This window comes from Xyrauchen texanus, chromosome 27 (assembly GCF_025860055.1).
Source record: "Xyrauchen texanus isolate HMW12.3.18 chromosome 27, RBS_HiC_50CHRs, whole genome shotgun sequence".
In the NCBI taxonomy this organism is placed as follows: Eukaryota; Metazoa; Chordata; class Actinopteri; order Cypriniformes; family Catostomidae; genus Xyrauchen; species Xyrauchen texanus.
This window is the reverse complement of record NC_068302.1, coordinates 33,440,645-33,464,668: the sequence shown is the minus strand read 5'-3', so window position 1 is coordinate 33,464,668 and position 24,024 is coordinate 33,440,645. Positions and strand designations below refer to the sequence as shown.

Below are 24,024 nucleotides of genomic sequence, written 5' to 3'. Positions count from 1 at the left end.
GACCAAACAATGCAGAAGAGCTGAAGGCCGCTATTGAAGCATCTTGGTCTTCCATAACACCTCAGCAGTGCCACAGGCTGATAGCATCCATGCCACGCCGCATTGAGGCAGTAATTAATGCAAAAGGGGCCCAAACCAAGTACTGAGTACATATGCATGATTATACTTTTCAGAGGGCCGACATTTCTGTATTTAAAATCCTTTTTTTTTATTGATTTCATGTAATATTCTAATTTTCTGAGATTCTGAATTTGGGGTTTTCATAAGCTGTAAGCCATAATCATCAAAATTATATCAAGTAAAGGCTTGAAATATCTTACTTTGCTTGTAATGAATCTATATAATACATTAGTTTCACCTTTTAAGTTGAATTACTGAAAATAATGAACTTTTGCACGAAATTCGAATTTTTCGAGTTTCACCTGTATGTATAAGTAGTCTACGTGTAAATCTCCAATAGGTGGCAGCACAGTGTCACTGATTGTGCAACAGCAGATGTTTTATAACTCAGATTTGTTCTCGTTCTGATTAGATAATCCGCCATTCAGGCTCTAAAAGACCAGGAAGTTATTTTCCAGTCACATCGAATGTTAGTTTATTTAATACAAATCTCTACTCTGTACATCTGCCACATAAATATACTCATGGTAGTTTATACACAAAGTATTTAACAACTTGGGAGTGACAGCATAGGTGGTTTGATGATCCAAGCTTGAGTTGACAGTTATGGAAAAACCATTCAGCTACCGAATAGACAGCATCCTAACAAACTCTGGAAGACAAAAAGAGACAACACTTTTAATTAATAAAGCAATAACCCACGAGAGTCTGTGTGTTGCAGTGATTTTAACCAGGCAAATGAACGAGTCTGTGGCCAAGCAACCTAACAACTTGATGTATTGTCCAATTAGAATGTAGAGTGGAGGTCTGTTTTATAATTGTCTGTTTATGTAGCCTAAGTACTTTGTCCTCATCTAGTTAAGTGGATTTCTCTGTACTCTACGGAGATTTTTGGAAGAATATAAGCTGTCCATACAATGCAAGTGAACGGTGCCCCAAACTTTGAAGCTCCAAAAAGCACATAAAGGCAGCATAATAGTAATACATAAAGCTCCAGTGTTTTAATTTGGGTGAGAACAGCCCAAAATATAGAACTTTTTCACTATAAATCTCGACATCTGTAGTCTCCTTGGCTATCATGATTTCAAGCTCGATTACACTTCCTAGCACCATCTAGTGCACTGCGCATGCATCAAGCACTAGAAAGTGTAATCGAGCTAGAGATCATGACCGTGACTAGAGACTGCAATGGCAAGATGCACTGTGAAAAATGATTTGGGTCATTTCTACAATTTGGTGACATTTAAGTTCTCAGTACAAGTATTGTTTAATTTCACCTGATTACAATTTGAATTGACTTGGTGAAAAGAACTAAGATCATTTATAATGTTACACACTTCAGTGGGCCCAAAGTTAACTGAAATCATTTTCAACTATCTCACTGTGTCATTTCCACATGTCCCCAGAGCTGCACGTCAAAGACATTTGACAAAAATAATTGCTAAATCATTGGATTTCGATTTTATTCCCCCATGCATACAATAAAGAGTTGAGTATTACATTCTGTCACTAACATGTATTCATTTATGGTAAATGTGTCATTTTAACACTGATCGTGGAAGTTGTTTGTGTGCCTCTTGATTTATTGTCCACCCTTTTATGTCATGATACTATGACCTTTAATTAAAGATGTATGCTATGAAATGAAAATCACACACATTGAAGGTGGACATTAGCCATTCAGCAAAATAATTTTTAGTTATTTCTAGTTAGTAACTCTTTAGTTTTATTTATGTTTTCCTTTATTTTCTGATGTTATTCATATGTGGCCAAGCATAACATGTCCAACCTGTTATGGGAAGATATATGGGAAATTAATGTAATTTTACAAATTCAATATATTACTGTAAACAGAAATAAATCACCAATATAAGTTTCCAAATTTGTTAGATATCATTCACAGACCATGAAGTGGCTAATTATTCACTGTATGTCCACCGCGTTATTGTCCACTCTGTTATATTCCACCATGAAATGCCTGTTTAACTAGATGGACATCTGCTTTTTTTTGTCTTTTAGATTGATAGGTATTTTAAGAGCTTCTTGAGTATGACTAATAAAATTTTTAACAATATATGTCCCTTTAATGTTGAAACATAAAGATATTTGTAAAAGTACATTTTATTTTTCAAAAGTTGCAATACCGTAATGTCACCGAATTGAAGGAATGACCTAGTTACATTTTGGTCTGTTCTCACCCAAAATCGAAAAGATCACTGCAGAAGACATGGATTAAACCCCTCGAGACCTATAGATTACTTCTCTGCTGCTTTTATGTGCTATTTGGAGTTTAAAAATGTTGGTCACCTTTTCTGTCTCTGGACCTACAGAGCTGAAATATTAATCTAAAATCTTCATTGTGTTCTGCAGAAGAAAGAAAGTCATACATATCTGGGATGACAAGAGGGTGAGTAAATAATAAGAGAATTTTCATTTTGGGGTGAACTATTCCTTTAAGGTCAGGGAAAAGTCTTGGACAGCTTAGAGTTAAAATTACACAGTTACAGAGAGCAATGTTAACCAAGTTTTAAAAAATGTGGGTGAGTATAAAGAAGGAATTAAAATGTAGTCAGTCCACCTTCAGAACAAGATCCAGCATTGGTATAAGTGTGTTCAAAGGGGGAAAACTCCAGATATAAACCCAATCTTATTTTTGAAACCTTTTGGCTACACAAATTACCATACCCGTGGGAAGTAGGGGTGCTGGGGGTGCTCCAGCACACCCTGTTAAGTGCAGGAATGCATCAAAGAGTTAATGACTAATGCTATTTGAAAACCATCCTATTCTGTTAATCGCGTTAACGAAAGTAATGACAAAAATGTTAAGGGGTATTTTTATTTAATCAACAATAACGAGGACGACAAGAAAAAGAAGATTATTTTGGTAATGAAATTATTTGAGTTAAAACGTACTCTTTACGAAAATGTGAGCTAAAAAAATAATGCTGCAAGACATTAACAGTGCACTAACAATGTTTTCAAGAAGAACAATCAAGAAAGAATGTAGTAAAATAATCTCGGCATAGTGTTGGCTGTTTCCTCGAGAGTTGCCGGTAAATGTATCTGTTTTTACGGGTTAATCACCTCTCTCATAACTAAACATAACATTAATAACTTACATCTGCACAAACAATGCAGCAAATAGTCAGGTGAACTTGAGCCAGAATGCGTTGTGAATGCTGTTGTCCTAAAAAATATATTTCCAATAGCCAATAATATATTTTATGATCATAACTCTAAATTTGATAATTGTAAAAACTGTTCAATAAATGTTATATTTTTTCAAAATGTGTGAATTGTGTCACTTCTTTTTCTTTCTTTTTTTTTTTTTATATAGGTTTATACTTATTCTGAGTTTATGGTTCACACTGAATTTTTTTTTTTTTATGTATTAATATCTATATAAGTGTGTGTATATATATAATATATATATATAGATAGATAGATAGATAGATAGATAGATAGATAGATAGATAGATAGATAGATAGATAACTTTTATATAGATATTTAAAGTTTTACTACTTTCATTTAAAGATTTCCATAAAATTTCATTTTTATGATATGTTATGAAATTGAAATGCATGAATCTTAAAAATAGGCTTTGTGTGTGTGTGTGTGTGTGTGTGTGTGTGTGTGTGTGTGTGTGTGTGTGTGATACTATGAACCTTATAGATCTTACACCTCGTAATAACCAGACGCGACATGATAAGAGTTCAGCGTCACGCAATCAGTCTGTCCACACCAGGTGCGACGCGACACCGCGATACACTAAAATGAGGATAACTGACAATAAAATGTAGAAAAAAAGAGCAATCATAGACGAAAAATGTGATTTATGAGGACATCTCTAGTGTCCCCATAATTCAAATCGCTTAAAAATCATACTAAACAATGTTTTATTGAAAATGTAAAAATGCAGAAGGTTTTCTGTGAGGGTTAGGTTTAGGGGTTGTGTTAGGTTTAGAGGATAGAATCTATAGTTTGTACAGTATAAAAGTCATTATGTCTATGGAAAGTCCTCATAATGATAGGTAGACCAACATGTGTGTGTGTGTGTGTGTGTGTGTGTGTGTGTGTGTGTGTGTGTGTGTGTGTGAGTGAGTGAGTAAGCGTGTATTTATCATCTGACCAAATGTGCCCATAAGGGTAGTAAAACCTGAAAATGTTGACGTTGTGGGGACATTTTGTCGGTCCCCATGAGGAAAACAGCTTATAAATCATACAAAATTATGTTTTTTGAAAATGTAAAAATGCAGAAAGATTTCTGTGAGGGTTAGGGTTAGGGGATAGAATTGTAAAGTAGAAAAGCCATTATGTCTATGGAAAGTCCCCATAAAACATGGAAACCCAAAAATGTGTTTGTGTGTGTGTGTGTGTGTGTGTGTGTGTGTGTGTGTGTGTGTGTGTGTGTGTGTGTGTGTGTGTGTGTGTGTGTGTGCCTCTCAATCATCCGAACAAACCAGTTCACTAAAATTAATCAGATTTTGTTATGATTCATGTGAGAATCCTCCATGCATAGTGTCCTTATAAACAAGGGTTCATATGTGTGAACCCGTGAACTACCGGAATTGAATTACATTTTTCCAGGACAGATGGATAGAAACTGAGACTATCCTGGAAAATCCTGGGCAGGTGTCTTCACTATATGGAATAAGATGCAGTGAAAGTGAATGGTGCCTCAGGCTAACATTGTGCCTAAAATCTCATTTTGTGTTTCACAGAAGAAGAAGAAAAGTCTTATGGGTTTAGGAACAAGATGAGGGTGAGTAAACGATGACAGAATTTACATTTTTAGGTCAACTATCCTTCAGAAGCCTGGCGAGCTATGCTGTTTTTGAGCTGTGCTGCCTTCCTCACCATCAAAGTCCACATTCCCATCTCCGTTGAGGTCAATGTCCATCAGAATCTCTTCCAGTTCTCCCTTCTTCAGTTTCTCCCCGAGCAGCGTCTTTGTGGACTCCTTTAACTCTTCAAAGGTGATCTGTCCATCACCGTCAGTGTCAAACTGAGAGAGAGACGTAAGGAGAGGTTTCTTATTAAGATGAGCAAATATTAGTAATGGGTTGGGGATACGTGCAATATACGGAAGATTTTATATGTGTGGGCTTTTTTGTTCTCTATTTAATGTACAATTTAAAGTAGGCTCCCTTTGAAGGGAACTTGAGAGTGCATACTCACCTGTTTGAAAGCGCAGTGCAGCTCCCTTAGACCGACCATATGTGCCGTCTCAGCCAGCATCCTGGGCCCCATTAATTCACAGAAATCATCAAAGTCCACATGACCTCCCCCTACACACACACACACACACACACATATATGCCATTATCTGAAAATGTAAATCTATTTTGAACACACACACACACACACACACACACACATATGCCATTATCTGAAAATGTAAATCTATTTTGAACACATGCACGCACACACACACACACACACACACACACACACACACACACACACACACACACACACACACACACACACACATATGCCATTATCTGAAAATGTAAATCTATTTTGAACACATGCACGCACACACACACACACACACACACACACACACACACTCACATTTCATTTTGATCTGCTGGATGATCTCAATCAGTTCCATCTCTGTTGGCATGTATCCCATAGTTCTCATGCAGTCTGCAACATCTTTATAATGCAAATACCCATCCTGATCATAGTCAAACTCTTTAAATGCTATAAGCAGCTCTTTAGGGAGGAGAAAGAAATAAAGATTTAATGATATTTTTTTTTTTTTTCATTTATAGAGCATTCTGATGTCTACAATGGACCAGATAAAAAAAAAAAAAAAACATGACTGCTTTCTTATGTAACTATTGTAGCTATTCTAAAAAGTATTTCCCCCCTCTAGAAGTGGGGATAGTTCACTCAAAATGTAAATTCTGTCATTTACTCATTCTCATGTACAGTGGAACACAAAAGCTGATGTTCATCATTCACGTTCACTCATTGCATCTTTTTTCCATACAGTGAAAGTGCCTGACATTCTGCCTAACATCTCCATCTCTTTTCCATGGAAGAACTGCATTTATACGGATATGGAACAACATGAAGCTGGGTAAATTAAGACCACATTTTTGGGTGAACTATCCCTTTAAATAATATTATATATATACAGTATATATAGCCATTTATTATGTTTAATAAATATGTATAAGTGTTACATTAAGATATGTCTTATATTGTGCCATTTATGTAATCTATATGACTGTTGTTCTAGTTTTACTGACTTATCTTGTAGGACACACTGCATACTGCTTACTGCTTCATCCATTATACGCTTCCCCATTCATGAAAATACCAACTCTTGATATCAAATTAATTTGGATCACATTGCTGGTTATGGGTTGTTATTAATCTTATGCTAAATAAGACGTATAGTGTTTGCATTGTGTTTATCGATGCACTGTGCACTTGCTCGGATATTAAATATGCATGTTCCCTATTGAATATATGTACAGACAGTACATACCATCTAGTTCCTCTGGCAGTAAATCTCTGTCCTGAGGAAAGAGAGCGTGAGAAAGGAAGAGCGAGAGAGTGATAAAAGGACAGGGAGATGAGAGAGAGCAAAATGACAACGAGAAAAAGAAATATGACACAATAAACAGCTAAATATGGACATTTTTACAGCATGAGAGCTGAACGTCCTTAGAGACATCGCCCATTTTTAATCACTATTAACTGATGGTTATGGTAGCATGCTTATGAAAGCTGCTCAGTAGCACAGTGATGCATAGAGTGAGGAGGGGATCGAGATTGTCTAATTGGATTATACCTTTACATGCCCTACCATGCTTCACGTCAATGCTCATACAAACACAAACAGCTGCAGAAAGGTGCAGGGGAAAAAATGAATCGTTTTGCAAATATAAACTGTGAACATGGTTAGGGGGATATGCATGATAGATGAAAAAGAGAGCGACTACCAAGGTTATGAGAAACAAGGTTTAAAAATAAATGTTATTGCTGTATTTTATCCACACATGCGCTTTGATTCTGATTTTTACATGTATGCATACTTTAATTACAATTAAATATAAAAATAAAAATTATAAAAATCACTGGCTGGATGCATATCAGTCTGGCATATACAGATGCACATACAAACATGCACACATGTTTATTACCTATTATTAAGTTAAATGTCATTCTATTTTCATATTATCTATTATTAAGTCACATACTATTCTTTTTTTATTTTGTGGAATTTTTTTAACACTATAAATGTTTAGTGGCTTTCCGCTCACAACAAGCAAACCTGGCTTGTCTTACAAAGTACTCTTTGAAGTAGTGAATAATCTACCTAATATCATCTAAGGAGGCTGTTCTTGTGCTTAACTAACTAGAAAATTCCATTCTAAAACCACAGGTATGAAATAACAGAATTCAGGATGTGTTACCGAACCCCTAATGTCTTATGAAACATTACATTTACATTCATGCATTTTGTAAATGCTTTTATTTAAAACAACTTACAGTGCATTTATCCATTCTGTCCCCGTGAATTGGACCCAAGACATGCTCTACTGTAATATATTCATGGAGTTCAATTAGAATTTATGGACTGTTGCAATACTATAAATCTAATTTGTTAAATTAAAACTTTAAAGTAGTAGTTTGCCCCCCCAGAAAAAATCCTTCATCATTTACAATTTACTTCCTCATGTTTTTTCAAACTCATATGACTTTCTTCTGTGGAACACAAAAGAAGCTGTTAGGCAGAATGATAGCCTCAGTCACCATGAACTTTCATTGTATGGAAAAAGATGCAATAAAAGTGACTGCCTAACATCTCTTTTTGTGTTCTACAGAAGAAAACAGGTAATATGGGTTTTGAACAACATGAGAGTGAGTTAATAATAACAGCATGGTCATTTTTTTGTGATCTTTCCCTTAATAACTGATTTGTAAGGCTGATCTATCTGAGGAATACTTGCAGTTATGGTGCTTAAGGCCATTTTCTAAAGGCCAAATGTTTTGTTCTTTGCGCTCTTTGGACTTTTGAACTTCAAATCTATATTCATTATTAAAAATAATGTATTACTCATAGACCTCTCTGGCAGAGGTAGCGGTTATGCAACTTTGTGAGTTGCTTCGGGCTATTTACCCTTAGATATGTGCAAATTGGCTCCCTTGTCTATCACTTTCTTTTCATTTATCTCCCCATCCTGCAAAGTAGAAGCAGTCAAATGGAGCTTTAGCTATGTATACTTTAGATTGTTCTCCATTTTGTGCCAAAGTACCTTTGTCTTGTTTATCTCTCAGACTCTCTCCATTAAATCTCTGTTTTACTGACTCTCTCCATCTCTGAGAGTTATACTGTCTCTCTCTATATCTTTCTATCTCTATATCCTCTTTTTCTTTGCTTGCTGGCTCTCTCTGTTCTCCCAGATTGTCTCGTGAAAATTTAATACAGGGTCTCTGACTTTGGATAACTATGATTCAATAAATCAAGACAGATCCATAGCAGTTGAAATCGTCAGACGGAATCCTCCACACACGGTACTGAAACATTACCATATTTATGTACCATGGTAATCAGATTTAAATGGTACTCCAAGGTACTTGTCCAAAAAACATGGTATTGCCATTGTATTATTTGGTACATTTTTGTTGGTAACTAAAGATTGCAATGTTTATGCACTTAATTGGACTGTCCTTACTTGACAAAGGGGCTGTTCACACACAACAAAAAGAAGTTAAACTTTTAAAAACACAACTGTTCAATGCAACAACATTGTGTGAATGGCCCTAACTTACTTGTCCAAAGAGAGCATTGAGATACTGTGTATATGCTGCAGCAATGGCTGAATTCTGGCTGAAAGATCTACTGCCACGGCTTCCTTGGTGACCTGGAGAGCCCTTGTGACCTGCTGAGTTTTTCGACTCTTTGGAGGAGCTGCGAAGAGCAGAGCGTGGAGGAGGGCCTTCTGATGAGGATGATGGACCATGAGAGGTGCTACATGGGAGAGAAGATCGTTAGTGACTACACAAAACATTAACTCAACAAAAGCAAGTATTGATTACGTCCCCTTATATTGTCATTGTTGTGGTTGTGAAACCAAATGCATACCTTTCTTTTGAGGATGCTTTACTCCTCTGAGACATCCTAATAAAGAGAGAGTGGAAAAATAGTACATAAAATTTTAGATTTTCAGAGATATCAGAAGTGTATTCATGTAAAATCCATGGTCGTGCGCTATTCAGAATTTAATTGAGAATGACTTTTAAATTCAAATTTGAATTGAAGTCACTATTAGGATGAAGAAATTTAATTTAAATTTAAGGAAGTAGAATTGAAATGGAATGCAATTCAAATAAATTCATGCTGAAACTGCTGTTAGTGTAGTTTTTTAATACATTTCTGTTTCAGTATGAATTACCCATAAGCATGTTATCATACACATAACATATGGGGTATATCCAAAACCTTTAATGATATTAATAATTAAAATGTTAAATTCTACCTATAGAAAAATGTATTTAGTTAAGATACATTTATTTATATTTAATGAATGTTAATGTAATTAACGTTCATTTTATGGACCATGGTGGAACAACATTTAATTTAACTGAATGCTCAAATACTGTTTAAAGGGGTAGTTCACCCCAAAATGAAAATTCTCTCATCATTTAATCACACTTATGCCATCCCAGATGTGTATGACTTTCTTTTTTCTACTGAACACAAACATATTTAGAAGCATATTTCAGCTCTGCAGGTCCTCACAATGCAAGTGAATGGGTACCAACATTTGAAGCTCTGAAAAGCACATAATGGCAGCATAAAGGTAATCCATAAGACTCCAGTGGTCCAATCCATGTCTGTAGAAGTGATATGATAGGTGTTTGAGAAACAGACCAATATTTAAGTCATTTTTTACTATCAATCTCCACACTTTCACATTCTTCTTCTTTTGTTTTTGGCGAGTCACATTCTTTGTACATATCGACACTTACTGAATAGGAAGGAGAATTTACAGTAAAAAATACTTCGATATTGATCTGTTTCTCACCCACACATATCGTATTACTTCTGAAGAAATATATTTAACCACTGGTGTCTTATGGATAACTTTTATGCTGCCTTTATGTGCTTTTCTGAGCTTCGGATTTTGGTACCCATTCACTTTCATTGTGAGGACCTACAGAGCTGAAGTATTCTTCTAAAAATCTTTGTGTTCAGCAGAAGAAAGTCATACACATCTGAGATGGCATAGGGGTGAGTAAATGATGAGAGAAATTTCCTTTTTGGGTGAACTATTACTTTAAGTCTTCAAAATGGAGACAAAGAGCATAATGGGAAAGTGGAGCAAACAAAAACAGCCATGTGCACAACACTTGCACACATTGGACAAGTCGGTTAAATGTAAGATGTTTACATGCAGAGTGAAATCAGAGTAATTGGCAAAAATCAACCTTACACATTGGATTGTGCATGTAAAACCCCACAATGTTTTTTGTTGTTCTTCCTTATTTTTCCATTCACCAATCCTCCACATTGATATTGCAGCATAATTCTGCATTTCCCAGTCCATCGACACTGACATGCATAAAACATAGCAGTACATTTCTCGCCAAGTTAACCTGCCTTGTCCAGGAGTTCAGTGGTTGGGCAGAGGCCAGATTCCAGTTGAGAGAATGCCCATTGGGTTGGTTCCTGGCATTGTAATATTCAGAAAGGTCATACGCTAAAATTGCAATGACTGTTGAAATGGCAGCTGTTTGATGCTATTGTTTTTCCTTTGTAGAAAGTGTACGTTTGAAGACACACCATAATAAAATATATGCTAGCACCAGAACCAAGAGGCTAGACCATTCCTCCAAGCACTGAATTTGATTACAATGGAGGGCGACAGGTACACCAGACAGCCTATAAATTACCATCAACAGTTTAATATGCCCAAGCAAGGCACAAGCCTCTGTCTGTCCTCCTCTGCCCATCAAACAAGTCATTAGAACTGAAATTTTCAATGGCTTCTTACAAGCAACAAGCATGAATTTAAAATTAGGCAATTTTCACACTGAAAACATCTATTTCTTCATGCCCCAAGCATTTTTTATCCTGTATAAATTCATTGTCCTCTATCCTATGGATCACAAATGAGATCTTTTTAATATCGCAGTTGTTTCTCCTAGTCGCAATGGTATTACAAGGATATCCAATGGAGACATTTGCTCTCAGTATCCTGCTTCTCAGACTTCTCTCCTAGTATTCTCACATGTTTCACTTCTAGAGTTTCTAGAGTCTCAGAACAGAATCTCAACATTTCCTCTAACTTGAATCAGATTTTCAAGGAAACCAAAATCAAAAGTTTGAGATTTCAGTATGAGCTCAAACATTCATTCAAGTTTCATGCTTTTTTGCATAGAAAGTCGGTTTGAGTGTGAGTACATGATAATACGATTTTCACTTCTGGATCCCTTTAATTTTATAGCTATCATTTTATAACGATAATAGCTTTTATTTTATTTTATGTTATGAGAAACATCAGAGACAAAGTTGATCCTAGGCATAACTGTGATCTCCATTAGTATCCTGGGCTTTTAAATGGCAAACTCTGAGCAATAACATTTTCCTCTGAGCTGATTCTAATCCTATTTGGTGTTAATTGGAATATGTTGGCCCAAGAAATTAGATATCAAGAAAATGTAATAAAAAAAAGAGCTTATTTTAAAAATCACTCCTTTTACTTAGAGCCTTCATGGCACAAATTTGTAGCAAACCGATTATTTATATATCATTTTGGATGAAATAAGCTAAAAGACGCAGTATGTGTGCTCCACCTATTTTGAAGAGGACAAGTGACACTCACAGAGAGGAGAAACCTGCCTCGCTAATTTACGAGAGTTATTAAACTAAGTGACCAGTTGCTGTCAATCAGCACATTGACACAAGCAATTTTGGATCTAATTCCTCTAATTGGAATAATCTAACAGAGGAGTGTGGGGATAATTATGGAAAAAACTGATATAATCGTCTAAAAGAAGCAATGCCATTCAGGGGAAGAGTAGTCTAGGTTGCTCCTTTTTTTCTGATTCTGATAAGATAGCAAACATTTTTGATTTGAGTCCTGATACACTAAAAGTAATTACTTCTAAAAATAATGTAAGAGATGGAATTTGATTGGTTAGATGACAAAGATAGAGCACTAAGTCCTGCACCTTGATTTTAGAATCACAAAGTAAAATTCTGTGTGATGGCACATTTCAGAGCTGGCCTTCAAAAAATGTCAGCATCTGAGAGATGCAGATTAGATCAGATTAGATTAGATCAAACGTGAACCTTCAGAGAGGTGTTTTGCACCCTGAAAGATTGAATCACATTGAGAAGTCCATCCATGCCAAGGGCATCAGTGACAGACCTTCAAAAGACTTTGTCTTGCTGATGGGTAAGTGCTAAATAAATATATCAAAGTTAGACTTTTAGTTGATGTGATGGTGCTGTGAGAACTTAGATAAAGTTTTGTTACCTTTATAATTAGGGCTATCACTAAAATTTGTGCAGGCCTGGACCATTTATATTGGTGGCCCCCCCATTCCTCAGGCCTAATAAGTGGACTATACCATAGACGTCCCTAGTGGGGCCCTCTCGTCTCAGGGTCCGGTACATCATCCGATGACAGCCCTGTCTAATAATATCTAATATATTATATGATTTACGATTTATGCAGGGTTGTGCCCCAATCAGAATTGCACTGAGAATGCCTTTTAAATTTCCAATTCAATTGTATTTTAATTAAGTTAACAAACAGGATGCAGAATTAAAATGGAATGGAAAGAAAACTCCTATAACTTCTGGAAATGTAGTTTCAAATAATACATATGTATTTATATAAATACATATATGTATATATATGTATTTATATATACATATATTAGAACTGTCAGAATTAACGCGATAACGCAAGTGATTAATTTAAAAAGATTAACATGCACATTTTTTTTAATCACGATTAAGGCGTTAATACAGCATAAACAATTGTTGGAAGGGTGGACCCTTTGCGATGTGTCCACCTGAATTGGTTGCGTTCCACTTCAAATTTTTATGCCCTTCCCTCGCTAACTTCCCTCCGTCTCATGGACTCGGGTGTACGTCACTGCCTACGTTGCGTGAGTGTCCACTACTGGCAGAACCTGTGAAGTGGAATTAACTGGAACACCAGTTAACCCTTGATCACTTGGAGCGTGTTGAAGGCTTTCAATTTGTGGAATTATTTAGTGATTTTTGCACATGAGAAAACAATGTTTTTGGAGATTGATTTCAGAGGCTTATGTATAAATCTCGTATCTTAATTTTTTTTTCATTAGAATGAATTGTTAGAAAAGATTAATCACGATTTACACAAATGAAAATGTTAACAGAACAATGAAGACACAGGCTATAACTGTGTGATAAACAGTTTAAGGTAGACACAAGTATTATGCTATTAAATGTCAATATAACTGTTCTAACTCCATTATTATACATTAGAGTTGTGTGGGGGTGGGGTTGATGAAGCGCGATATGCTGTCACATCACAATCGAGTTGCATTGTGGGATATGGAGCTGTCTGAAGCATACATCAGAGTAGACTTGCTCCTTCGGTCAAAATGATGGGGTTAAGGGACTGTCAACAGAAACTTCCCTTGCTCACTTAACAAAGTCTAATGGAATTCCAAAATGGCAGCGGGGATTACCCCGAGGGGAAGTGCTTAGGGGAGTAAGCGAGTGGACGTTAAAAGTGAAGTGGAACGCAGCCCTGGAGTCAATACACTGATGCACATTTCACAACAGACACACACACACACACACACACACACACACACACACACACACACACACACACACACACACACAAACAAACATAACAGCACGTCCATGTCAGTGATAAAATGATGGAGAAAGGAGCTTTTTATGCTATTTGTCAACCTGGTCTCATAGTGAAAGCGTGTCACTATATACATTTTTGCAAAACTTATTATACGTGTCTCCAGGTACAATATTCTGCAGTTTCCAGGAGAAATTAACACTAGAGGCACTACAACAACTGTGTATTTTATTCACTTTCTCTCGAATCATGACATGAATGACTGATTATGACTTTACATACACTTATTTTTCTCTCTATTACTCAGACCATGCTATTTTATGATATTTACACACTTTTGCTCAAACACATCTTTTGAAAAACAACACATTTTAATGCTTTCATTACAGACTCACCTACATATATACACATTCCAACACTGACAGCTTATGCAGTGCACCTGATAGAGTGTTGGACAGAGTCGGAGGACCGCAGTTCAAGTCCAGCCATGAACTCAAGCTGACACGTGACATTACAGAGTCATAGAAGCAGCACGAAATTGCTTCAGAAAATGTGCTTTTTCATTTCGCTTCTGAATTTAAAACACTTTTGGCATTGATAAGGTCTCTTTTAAACTTCTCATTCATATTTTAAAACACTATTGGTTAGGTTCAGGCAAAATGTTAGGTTAGGGAGGTAGGTTTCAAAAAAATGAATATGACACCGTTTTATTTGCTTTTGATGCCCCAAGCTGGACATTTCACATAAAACCTGCTGCCAAATGTGATATACGTACATTTTGAATTGCAAAAACCATGCCCAGATGGGACTTAATAGGAATCAAGTATTTTGTAAGGCTTACTTACGTAAGGCATATTTTAATGACCTCAGAAGCACGTCAAGTCTTAACTATCACCAAAATGCAGAATAACACGTTTTTGTCTACAAGCACTTTTCATGTGGAGGTCAAAGCAGCCCTTGAAGCTAGTGTTGACGCCCTAACATGAATCATAAAAGGAATCATGATTTATGATGTAGGAAATCGGATATCCACATTGCACCAGCAGATTAATATTGTGGAGAATAAGAGTTGCAAATGAACATGCAAGTTCTATGGGGACTAGTTCTTCCAATAAATCAAACTCCCACTTTGACTTTGGGAAATGTTTAATGTTACTTGAATTGATACTATTTTAGTGCATTTCTTTATGTGGAAGGTTTTGTTTGGAGAATGTTAATAAAGCATTATATTTGTACATATTTTTTTACATGCATTTTGACAGGATAAGAAGTACATAGGGCCTATAGTGTCAAATTTTAGCACTTTCATAATCTGTGATTAATCACGTTTAACTACAAAAAATTATGTGATTAATTGTGATAAAAAAAATGATTAAGTGAGAGCACTAATATATATATATATATACCAAATATACACCTGTAAAATCTATTTTCTTTTCTCTTTACATCATTATAACTTTCCTAAAATTTACCTCATACATACATACATACTTTGTTACCGTCTCACTCAAAGCATTTGCACTTGTTAAAGAGTGGCGTGATGTCATAGCAACCATGTTACCTTCCTGTGGAGTGGAGGGGGGCGGGGCCAGGTCCGTCATGTATGTTTGTTTATGTGTTTTTGAGTTTTCATTAAATTATTATTTATATTGACAAGCCGGTTCTCGCCTCCTCCTTGCCCATCCTTTAACTGTTTTACACTTCCGTTTACATTTGGCCTACAAAGGCCATCTCATTTAAACAAGGCTTGTTTAAAGGAGGACACTCAGTATACTGCAGCCTTCAAAGAACGCATCCTACCTAGCATGCATCCTTTGAAACGAGACACAGCCACACGCTAAACAAGACTGCTCATCTCTAAGCATTGCCCGATAATACTCACCCAAAGTCATATACCAAAAGTGAAACCCAGAGTGTGCGATTGAGTTAGTTTTGATATTTTAAACTTAAATTAAACTTCAGCATTTGTTTTATATCTGTATGTATAGTGTATAGTAATGCATTGTCAATGTACACTTAAGTTTATCTTGCCAATAATACTTGATATGAAGTGAATCTGACCATTTGATCCTTAAAAAAGTCCACTGGAAAACCGCATAAGATTAAGCCAAACGTTTAATTACAGCATGTTAACTGATTTTATGGCATGTCTATATTTGTATAAAAGATTTATACCTGTAAAAATGTGTTTGTATTATATTAGTAAACATTTTATTTAAATTATTAAGAATGAATTAAATAGTTATATTTATAATATATTTTATATTTGGATTATATTAATAAAAATGTATATTACTTTATTTTACATTAATTTAAAGAAGCAAAGTAAAGAGATGCAAAGAAATTCTACATGCTACAGCTTGCCTTGACCAAAATCTGCAGCCAATTTTAACACACAAGTTATCCTCTAGTTCATGCAGGAGTTGGGTGGAAATTAAATGGCCGTCATATAAAATGTAAGGATAGCTTGTGAGCCAATGCACTAAAGATGTAAACGGTTCGATGAATCCCCTTGTTCACTGTATCTGCCTTGTCTTGTGATCTTCTCTTGAGATCCATCACTGAGCCTTTGGCACTAGATCAATCACAGATTGCAAGAACTTTCCTGGGTTACATTTGAAAACAAGCCATGGAACAATACCCATGGAAAGCTCAGACTGACCCGATCGATCCCCATTACTGATTTTGTGTCATGGCGTTGTAATGTGGCCGGCCCCCTCCTTTGCCATAACGGACACGCAGCAATGGTAGCCCTTGAAAATACTAAATCGGCTGCTGTGTTTAGGATTGCCAGTATTTACACAAATGTTACATTTAACCAGCATTCACAGCATTCCGAGGGCTGTCATTTCTCTGTGGCTGCCATTCATGTAAACTTCACTGTAATATTTCCCACGTCTGTTTCAGTAATTATAGTTTGATAGCTTTTTTCCCAGTTCCTGCACTACTACAGCTATGCTTTTGAAATTGATCAGAGCTGATTGCCACTGTGGCTGTCACTATGTGACTGATACAGTATGTTATTGTTGACATAGTTACTGTTATTTGTTGTTGACATTTGTAGTGAGTTAGACCCTTTTGCAACCACAAAAGTGCTTTCTGTGTTCAAAAAGAGCTTCCACAAGATCCCTCTAAGATCTTACTGTATAATTTTTGTAGCTTACCTTTAGAAGGAGGAGAGCAGAAAGTAGAGTCCAGAACCACCTTATTCAATCCTTTTAAATCAATTCTTTCTCCTCTGAGAGAATGTGTCTATTGACTGTACAGAATGACCCTTCACTCTCCTTTGATAATCTAAGCAGGTGATAATCTGTCTAAATATCTTGGGATAAGCATGTGAGATGTGCATGTTGATGATGTTTTTGGATTAAGCCATGTAAATGTTCCTGTCAATGTGATGGTCTGGAGCAACTGTATGTGCTTATGTTAGGGGTTTTTTCTAACATTTTAGCATATTTTTACTATTACAAAACTAGCTTATATTTTAGATGCTTCAAACTAGCTAGTACATTTACATTTATGCATTTGGCAGACGCTTTTATCCAAAGCGACTTACAGTGCACTTTTTACAGGGACAATCCCCCCAGAGCAACCTGGAGTTAAGGGCCCAACAGTGGCATCTTGGTAGTGCTGGGGCTCGAACCCCCGACCTTCTGGTCAGTAACCCTGACCGTACGTTCACACCAGAGGCGGCGAGAGCGTCAAATCGACCGGAAGTCATTCTTTTTCAATGACAGCCAGCGTCTCTCTGCGGCGAGAAGCGGCGCGGCGAGTCTTGGGCAGCGTGGGCGTCAGATGGAAGTTCAAGTGCAGTCAACATTATGGTAATGAGCTGTGACGCGGTTCGGCGGTAACCAATTGGAATATAGAAGTGCTCCGCTCTAGCGAAGTCGAGAACACAACCGTGTAAACTTTGGTTCCCACCAAACATTACGTTCGAAGATAAAATGTAGAAGCAATTATTGCCGTGACGGGTTTCCCTGTAATATATGACCAAGACCACAGTTATTATTACAAATGTATTTTATTTTGATAACAAACAACTATAATTTTAATTACGTTCTGCCATCGATCGATTTCTTATTTTCACATTTTAAAGAGTTCATGAGGATATACGCTACTTGTGATCGGTCGGCAAAAAGTAAATGGTCGACATGTCTGGATGTTTAAATTGTGGCCCCTTTAAATATAGTTCACAAAACAAAGCATTCTGAACAAACGTTGCCGCTTATTTCAACTACGTCAGAGCGTCCACGAGCGTCCTTGAGCGTCGAAGGCAGGGCAGCCAGAGCGAATTTTGACGCTCTCGCCGCTTCTGGTGTGAACGTATAGTAAGCCTCAACCACTGAGCCACCACTGACACTGACTAGTATTTGCCGAGATTATAGCAAACTCCTCAACCAACTTCATGAGGGAAAACCTGGTATGCTTTTTTAAAAAGTATTGAATGAGTTTCCATGCATGCTGGTCACTTGTTGGCTGCTTTTCCTTCAATATTTTGGAAATCATGATCTAAAATGTATTTATGTAAAACATTCCTAGGCTCATGTAGGGACAATTTATTCTGCCTACTAAACTAATTTGAAGTATTTAAGCATAAGCCCCCCAAAAAAATAAGCCCCCCCCCCCCATCTTTTTTCTATTCCACTGTCAATTTTGACCCAGCATCAATTGTGGCTTTTCACATGATATTATGAAGATTTTCTTAAAAATACTTTACTTACATTTAGCCTCTTGCCCATACTCTCACACACACATTTTTTTGTCTCAAAATGGGAATGCATCTTGTGTACAAAAAGTTTAAGCATACATAGTCAAAATAAGTGTTGATGGAAGAAAAGTCCACATTTTATTCTACAGACTGATCTGAAAATGAACCGGCTTGCAACCTAATCACACATTAACATTCAGCAGTTCATGCAATAAACAGAATACATTTTGTTTAAAACATTATATACACAAGTACAGGTGTTTTGTAGTTGTGTTGTGTAGTTGTTTTGATGTTGTTTGGTTGGAAAAAAACATAATTTGGCTGTGTAGATTTTGACTACTGAGTTGTTTTTCAGAAGAAATGAGCAATTCATTAATTGCTAATTAATGAATATGGAAGTTAATGAGAATTATTAGAAATTCTCAATTTAGTGATACAAATTTAATGCAATGTTATATTCAAATGAAATTCCACATAAACATTGATAAAACATATATCTTCACACGTATCACACTGGTTTAGCTGTAGTTAGTGTATATTTTTTATGATAAAGAATTAAAATTTTTTTATTTAACATGCCAAAAATATGAATCTTTCTGCATGCATGAACAGCTAAGACGTTAACAATGAGTTATAATATGTTTTTTTATGAAAACAATTGGATTATGAATGTTTTATAAGCTTTTATTTCTCCACCGGGTCAAAACTGACCCACAAATGCAAAAGGTGTATGCAGATTTTGGAGGCAATAGAAGGGTTAAGATGGTGAGAAGCATAAATTCTGTCACGTTTATGCAAGCTTTTGACTGGTAGTGTTTCTGTGATTATCTGCACATGCATTTTAAAGATGTCAATATGGATTAAAAAAAATTATTGATACTGTAGGAATGTGCACTGTGTCTATCTGTGCATGAAATAGATTCAGCCTGACTGGGTCAACTGTACTGCAGAGAACAAGTTCATCTGATAGATTGATTCAAACTTTGTTCATAAAGTGTGAATGAACTCTTAACAGGTCAACAGCAGTTGATTGCACATTTCATGAATGTAATTACAGCTCTAAATTGAGACATAAATAAGCTCAGACTATTTCTGATAATAAGATCCTAATGAAGGTCTATCCTAAAGACAAAGATTTAGAGAATATTCTTAGAAACAGTTGAAGCTACAGTTAAACCATACAACTTAACCCTAGACGAAGTCTCATTTTGTTACTAGAATATTTCTCAAGGAAAATCATTAAAATTTGTAATTAATATATATATATATATATATATAAATGGATAGTAATGCATGCAGGGTAAATCTTTTTTTCATAATAAAGCTTGATAATGAAAAGTTTGATAATTACATTTTAAACTTGTTATAGTGCTTACAGCAAAATATACAGATGGCCGAGGAACACTGCTCATCACGCTGCATTTAGCTCCAAGTATAGGAAAATTCTTTAAAACGGTCTTTCTAAAGACAGGGGCGAATTGGCGAACAGTTTCGCCAATGCTGCATGCTGCGTTTCAGATAAAAAATCTGCATCTGTCACTAACCATTCACAACCAAATTATAAGTTACTTAAATCAAATCATTGCATACTTTGTTTGTGGATTAGGCTTATTATTTATTGTTCTTTATTCACAAATTCAGAATTATTTGCCTGGTGCAATTAACATTACACTATATGCACCCACGGAAAGAAGTATGTTACTTTTTCTGTGTTAAAATACTTCTATCCCAGCTAAATATGCAGAGACAACTATAAGTAAGCCATTCATAGGGTAATTTTCTCGAAAACTGTAAGCAATGTGTCTCCATGTCACTATTAAAATTCCTGTGTTTGTTTTGAGTGACCTTCTTAGACCCGCCCCAACAATATAACGCAACCAATGGCGTGAGTTGGAGGCAGTACTGTTTGACTGTTTGAACACCTGCATATGAGGGGCATATTCAGGAAAGCTGTTTTGAAAGCGTTTATTTTTGCAGTTCCGTTCGGTGGCACCAGTGTCACAGAAATTACATACTTCAGCTTTAAAGCCTACTTCCTGCATAAGTCAGTATTACTGTAAAAGGATAGTTTTTAAAATTCTGTCATTTATTCAAACTTGTGTTTTGCAAACCTGTATGACTTTGTTTCTTCTGTGGAGCACAAAAGGAGATGCTTGGCAGAATTTTAGCCTCAGTCACCATTCAATTTCATTGTATGAAAAAGATGCAATGGTGGTGGTGTACTGGTAAACTGGTAGTCAGAAGGTTGTTGGTTCGATCCCCACAGCCACCACCATTGTGTCCTTGAGCAAGCACTTAACTCCAGGTTGCTCCGGGGGAATTGTCCCTGTAATAAGTGCACTGTAAGTTGCTTTGGATAAAAGCGTCTGCCAAATGCATAAATGTAAATGTAAAGTGAATGGTGACTAGGGGATACAATTATGCCTAACATCATCTTGTGTTCTACCAAAGAAGTCCTACGTGGTTGGAACGACATGGGGGTGAGTAAATGATGACATATTCTTTATTTTGTCGAATTATCCCTACTTTACATTGTGTCTAAAAGAAATTTGCATAATTTTGCCAGTTGGTTTTTAATGCATTTATTGTGCTTACAGAGGTCATGAGTTCTCATTATTTCAAGATTATACATGCCAACAGTCCTCAATGGTTTATTCACTTCTGTTTACAGTATGAAAGCTGTAATTATCATAAGAACGTACTTTATTGTGCGGCCTACTAGTATATTAGCCGTAAATGTAAATGGACTCAGTGGGGGGAAAAATGTGTCATTTATGGACAAAATGTTGTCCATGAACTGTCAGGCCTGAGACAAAAGAGCAAGAGTCATTATTGATGTTTTCTTGGCCTCTGTCCTTCATGGCTTTCATCAAAAGGAAGTGAGGCAACTGCCCTCAGCTTTTTTCTCCATTCTCTTTCCTAATCGCTGCTTGGCAGGGCAAGGGTAATGTTGAGGTGAGTAGGCCTGGAGAGATGCCGTCATAATCTATTACACAAGATTATGCTTACTGCGCTCTAAAAAAGGTCTGATTTAGCACTGCACATTTGCCTTAACTTTTTTTTTTCTGAGAAAGAACCAAAAGGCATAAAAAGCAATAATGATATTCTACTGTGAGTTCCCAGTAGACGTCAGGCCATTTACAACTGCGCAACAAAACTAGATTCAGCATATTGAACTGCCAGAGCCGATACAAACTCCATATTCAGAAAAATGACAATGTACAGTTACTGTGTACATGTGCACATTCTTAAAGGTGCTGTAAGCGATTTTAGTCATTCTTGAACATCCACCAGAATAGCAGTTGCTAGCTGTTGAGTTAGTAATGCCCCCTCTTTCCAAAACCCTGCACTCCAAAAATGCACACACAAACACAAACACAATAGAGACTGTTATGTTGGAGCAGATAAAGGGGAAGGGGTTTTGTGTTTCACCGTCTGACCGTGAGCATTCAGCGGGAGCAGGACACTGTACCGGCAGTTATAAGAGCATATATGAGCATATATATCAAGCACACAGTGATTGAGAGGCGGAAGGTGATTTGATTGGCAAAATAAATTATCTGACCATGGCCCGTGGACATCTTTTTCCCCTGCTATTTTCTGAGCATAGGGCTTCAGAGACAGCTACCTATGATATTTAATGACACCTGTTTCAGTGACATCTGACAGGTAATAAAGGCGTTTTCATCAAGAAAATCACTTACAGCACCTTCAGGTTCTCAGAATTTGCAGAATGTAAATTAAAAGTACTTTAAGCAATGTTAGCCATTCTGGATCTTCTGCCAGATTTATCCACTAAATTTGTCTTGCCCTCTATCTCCAAAACCCTTCCCTATGAATACTGTTGTAATAGAGCCCCTTAGAGGACAAGAAGGGGATTTATTTTTTGAATAGTTTTGCATTCCCATATACAAACATACACAAACCATAATTATTATGTTAAAAAAAGACATGGGTCTTAAAAACCTCTGGTCTTACCACAAAAAATGGTAACATGGTTACTGCTGATGCTGATTAACAGTTGTGAGCTATATTCTTAAGGGCATTTTTGGGTGGAAACAAATTAACCATGTATTAACAATGGTATTACTAAAGGAAAACTGTAGAAACCATGTTTTTTGGAATGATTGAGATTTTTATTACAATAGTTTTGTTTTTTCTGTATTATGGTTTTACTACGAATATCATGGTTAAAATCTGTTTTTATTTAATTTTATAATTTTTTTATGATATTTGATATCTGATATTTACATTTAAATTTACATTTATTCATTTGGCAGACGCTATTATCCAAAACGACTTACAAAAGAGGACAACATAAGCGAGTCATCTTAAGGAGACAGTGGTATGAAAAGTGCCATACCTTAAAGTTTCACTAGCATCAGAATAGAATTCAAAACAGATTAAAGCGCAACAAGAACTTTTTCTTTTTTTTAGTGACTGGTTAAGCACTCATGGAAAAGATGTGTTTAAGTTGTTTTTTGAAGACACAAGTCTTATGGAGTTGGTAAGGTCATTCCACCAACGTGGTATGATGAAACTGAAAGTCTGGGAAAGGGTTCTGGTGCTTCTATGTGTTGGTAAATCAAGACTTTCCTTAGCTGACCGCAGGCTTCTGTTGGGTGTGTAGCTCTGCAGAAATCATTTTAGATATGCTGGAGTAGACCCCGTGACTGTTCTGTATGCCAGCATCAGAGCCTTGAATTTGATACATGCATCAACCGGCAGCCAGTGGAGAGAGACAAAGAGTGGTGTAACATGTGCTCTCTTTGGTTCATTAAAGACCAGACATGCTGCTGCATTCTGGCTCATTTGCAGGGGCAGGGAGGCCTGCAATGAGAGAGTTACAGTAGTCCAGTCTAGATATGACAATTGACTAAACAAGCAGTTGTGTGGCATGTTCAGAGAGGAAGGGTTTTATCTTCCTGATATTGTAGAGTGTAAATCTACATGATCTTGCAGTCTTTGAGATGTGGTCTGTGAAATGTAGCTTGTTATTGATGGTTACCACTAGATTTCTGACCATTTTGGAAGGAGATACTGTAGTTGTACAGAGCTGCACAGTGATGTTGTGTTCAACAGCAGGGTTGGCTGGAAAGACAAGTTGTTCTGTCTTGGCTCGGTTGAGTTGCAGGTGGTGTTCCTTCATCCATGCTGAGATGTCTGCTAGGCAGGCAGAGATTCGAGCAGTCACTGTGATGTCATTGGGCTGGAAAGACAAGTAGAGTTGCATGTCATCAGCGTAGCAGTGGTAATATATGCCATGTGACTGAATGATGGGTCCCAGTGATGTTGTGTATATAGAGAAGAGAAGTGTCCCAAGCACTGATCACTGAGGTACACCA

At 36.5% G+C, this 24,024-nt stretch overlaps 1 protein-coding gene across 1 annotated transcript; it reads right to left on the bottom strand.

The window, feature by feature from the left end:
- Window positions 1-371: 371 nt before the first annotated feature.
- Window positions 372-17,256, bottom strand: cabp4 (calcium binding protein 4). Its single transcript, XM_052094931.1, has 8 exons — window positions 17,133-17,256; window positions 9,231-9,266; window positions 8,918-9,116; window positions 6,627-6,657; window positions 5,699-5,842; window positions 5,300-5,409; window positions 4,979-5,126; window positions 372-772 (listed from the first exon to the last, which is right to left on the bottom strand). The coding sequence occupies exons 2-8, from the start codon at window positions 9,263-9,265 to the stop codon at window positions 744-746; spliced, it is 696 nt and encodes a 231-aa protein (XP_051950891.1). The 5' UTR covers window position 9,266; window positions 17,133-17,256; the 3' UTR covers window positions 372-743.
- Window positions 17,257-24,024: the final 6,768 nt, after the last annotated feature.